This window comes from Prinia subflava (assembly GCF_021018805.1).
Source record: "Prinia subflava isolate CZ2003 ecotype Zambia chromosome W unlocalized genomic scaffold, Cam_Psub_1.2 scaffold_33_NEW, whole genome shotgun sequence".
Lineage (NCBI taxonomy): Eukaryota > Metazoa > Chordata > Aves > Passeriformes > Cisticolidae > Prinia > Prinia subflava.
The window spans coordinates 1998091-2001381 of NW_026960610.1; the positions used below are offsets into that span (position 1 = coordinate 1998091).

Here is a 3291-nt window from a genome sequence, read left to right on the forward strand (position 1 = left end):
AAAAGGTGTGGACACTGGCAGAAGCAAGCACTGCCAATCTTTGAACTGATTCTTCCAGAAAAATCTACATGATATGGAGCCTGTTGGGGCAGAAGGGGAATAAGAAAATGCAAATTTATCGAGAGGTCATACTTATTAGATTAGCGAATATATCTGGAAGAATGAGCAGCAGCAATGGTGCTTTTCCTTCACATACACTCTCCTGAGGCTTCAAATGGAAGCATCTTCAAAGCTAAGTGTAGACTGAAAACCATTATGGATGTTACTGGGTTTGTCATGTAAACAAGCTGGGACACTCAGAGGAACTGGGAAGTGCTAGTGTGAAAAGTGATAAAATGACAGAAAGACAAAAGCAGGGAAAAGATCGATGCAGGAGACGTGATGCTGTTACCTGGTTGGTCCTATGGTGAGTCCACTTCTTCCACAAGCCAAATACAAAGTGATGTGTGGGATTTGGCTCTCTGCTTCACCTCCAGAAACATTTTGTGCATCCCCCATGAAGCCATGCCCTGCCTGCTACACTCCCAGCACCACTCGCATCGTGGAGTACAGGGTCAGAGAATCAGAGCTTCTCACAGGCTCTGTCCTATAGCAGCATACTGGAAAAGTTCCCTGCAAAAATTGCTTAGAGCTTCCTCGGGTTTGTGAACGCTGAAAGGCTGAGCCCACCTCCTACGTCCATCCTGTCCAGAAGCACCTGGTCTGTGAAATGCCGTTGGAGGCAACCGGGCACAGGGCGAGTGTCCCGCAGAGCACCAGCGCAGCGGCTTTTAACGCAGTGCCCCTGAGTCGGGCCAGGGCCGCGGATTGTCCCGCGGGGCAGCTTTCGAGTGGCCGCCGTGAACCCGACGCACCTACAAACCGTCCAGGAGGGATCTGGGCTGTAGCCGTCGGGCAAGAGAAACGCGGGGAGGCTCCGAGAGCCTCCGACCAGCACGGGGCCGTGCCAGAGACCGGCTGTCCTCCGGCCAGGCACCTCGGGCTCCCGCCTCTTTCCGTCCCGTTCGCTGAGTCCCCTTTACCGCGCCCCCGGCAGCGGCTCCCGCGGCTCCCGCCGTCCCGGCTCTGTCCCCCCGTGCCTCTCGTCGCCCGTCCCGCCGCGGGTTCCGACAGTGCTGCCCCTGCCCCGGGGCTCTGACCGCAGCGCTCGGCCCGGACCAGACCCCGGCTGCAGCGGGGGCCGCCCCGCCCCGTCTCGGGGGCCCCGGATGGCATCGCCCGGCGCCGTCTGGTTCTGGGGCCGGGGCCGGCGGGGAGGGGCGGGACAGCCGGCGGGGGCCGGGGGATACCCTGCCTCCCCCTCTGTGCTGAAGAGGTGCGGAGGCCTCGCCTTCCCTCTCGCCTACCACCTCCCGGCACTCCTCCCCCGCCCCAAGGAGGCCAGCCCGCCCGGCGACACCGTGCCAGACTTGCCCGCGCCGCCCGGAGGCCGGGTGAGACTGCAGCGCTGCGGCGGAGCCCCGGGCCGGCCGCCTCATGCACCCGCCCGGCGCCCCGCTCGCCATGGCCGAGGGCGCCTTCTCGCTGGCCGCCCCGGCGGCGCGGAGCCCCGGGGGAAACCCGTCGAGGCTGCACAGCATCGAGGCTATCCTGGGGTTCACCAAGGAAGACGGGCTGCTGGGCGCCTTCCCGCCCGACGGCAGCGCCAAGGAAGCGGACCAGCGGGGGCCCCAGCATTGCCTACCCAAGATGCCCGCAGAGCCGCCGCCGGCCGAGCCCCAGGGCCGCGCCGAGCGCTTCCAAGGTGAGCGCTGTGGGCAAACGCCGGGTGCCGGGGGCGGACGGGTGGGCACTTCTCCCTTACGCTCTCGGGCAAGCCCCGCGGGGAGATTCCGCCGGTGACCCCCCTGTCTTCCCCTCGCAGAGCCGTATTGTCCCGGCAGCGCCAGTCCCGAGCTGCCCGCTGGCAGTAGCGGAAAGGGGAAGCCGTCGGAAGAGGAGCAGCCCAAGAAGAAACACCGGCGAAACCGCACCACTTTCACCACGTACCAGCTTCACGAGTTGGAGCGTGCCTTTGAGAAGTCCCACTACCCCGACGTGTACAGCCGCGAGGAGCTGGCCATGAAGGTCAATCTGCCCGAAGTCCGCGTCCAGGTAACGCCCGGCCCGGGCCCGACGGCCCCCGGCGCCGGGAAGCCACACACGTCCCGGCCCGACGCGCCTCGGCGCAGCCCCGCAGTCCCGGCGGCCGGAGCAGCCCCGATGCGGCGCTCGAGCCCGTGACCGCAGCACGGCTCCGGCCACACTCGAGGCCCCACTGGAGCGCTGGGCGCGGCTGCCGCACAGTCGCGGGCCGGCCCGGCCGGCGGGACAGCGCGGGGCTCGGGGCCAACCTGCGCCCGGCAGCCGCGTCGTCGGTGCTGCTGCCCTTTGAGTAGCGTGTCCCAACCTGGGGCCGCTGAACCCGCTGTATGCCAGGGCAGTGGCAGATGGATGGGCGGGCCAGCTCTGCTGCGGGACAATTTTCCATCTAGCACAGGGCTGTGGATCGTGGAGGAACGCCCGAGCCCTCCAAATTCCCTTCTGCCCCAGCTTGGAAAGCCGTGTTTCCCTCGCTCTGTTTTGTGTGCACCACTGCAGCCAGAGGTGAGCCTCTGTCCACTTCCTGGGGTCTGGCTGATACAGCTCTGCTTGCAGGTTTGGTTTCAGAACAGAAGGGCTAAGTGGAGGCGGCAGGAGAAACTGGAGGTGACCTCCATGAAGCTGCAGGATTCACCCATCTCGTTCAACTGCTCACCACAGGCAACACCCATGGGTCCTCTGAACAGCAGCCTGCCCCTGGAGACATGGTTCAGTCCGCCGGTGCCCAGCAGCACAGCCCTGCAGACCCTGCCTGGCTTTGTGGCCTCGCCTCAGAGCCTGCCCAGCAGCTACACACCACCGCCCTTCCTGAACTCTCCAGCAATGACCCATGCGCTGCAGCCCCTGGGGGCCATGGGGCCACCGCTGCCTTATCAGTGTGGGGCCACCTTTGTAGACAAGTTCCCTTTGGATGAGGCAGACCCACGCAACACCAGCATTGCTGCCCTGCGGCTGAAGGCCAAGGAGCACATCCAGTCCATCGGCAAGCCCTGGCAGACAATCTGAACTCCTTCTCAGCACCTGGGAGAAAGCCATGGGGAAGGCATATCCCAGAATGCCCGAGGGACACCCATACCCTGCCTTGGCTGCTGTAGATGGCCAGGCACAGGAGGGCTGTCCCTTGCACCAGCCTTTCCTCTATGCCTTGACTTGCTTTTGTATTTTGTGGTCCTTTTAATTCCCTTTTCCACAACCCCTGAAGAGTTAGGG

The 3291-nt window shown here is 64.0% G+C and overlaps 1 protein-coding gene across 3 annotated transcripts; it reads left to right on the plus strand.

Moving 5' to 3' along the window:
- Window positions 1–1425: 1425 nt before the first annotated feature.
- On the plus strand, window positions 1426–3087 carry RAX (retina and anterior neural fold homeobox). 3 transcript variants are annotated; one of them, XM_063424552.1, is made up of 3 exons: window positions 1426–1777; window positions 1865–2094; window positions 2638–3087. In XM_063424552.1, the coding sequence occupies exons 1-3, from the start codon at window positions 1477–1479 to the stop codon at window positions 3085–3087; spliced, it is 981 nt and encodes a 326-aa protein (XP_063280622.1). In that variant the 5' UTR covers window positions 1426–1476. The 3 variants fall into 3 exon arrangements, with proteins under 3 accessions (XP_063280622.1, XP_063280623.1, XP_063280624.1); XM_063424553.1 differs by having other exon boundaries at window positions 1426–1744; XM_063424554.1 differs by having other exon boundaries at window positions 1426–1735.
- The last annotated feature ends 204 nt before the right edge of the window (window positions 3088–3291 follow it).

Bases quoted from the DNA above. Each gene is read 5' to 3' on its own strand.
- RAX (XM_063424552.1), top strand. From the start codon at position 1,477: ATGCACCCGCCCGGCGCCCCGCTCGCCATGGCCGAGGGCGCCTTCTCG. The intron at 1,778-1,864 runs GCGGACGGGTGG...TTCCCCTCGCAG, and splicing joins GCAAACGCCGGGTGCCGGGG to AGCCGTATTGTCCCGGCAGC. The intron at 2,095-2,637 runs GTAACGCCCGGC...CTCTGCTTGCAG, and splicing joins TGCCCGAAGTCCGCGTCCAG to GTTTGGTTTCAGAACAGAAG.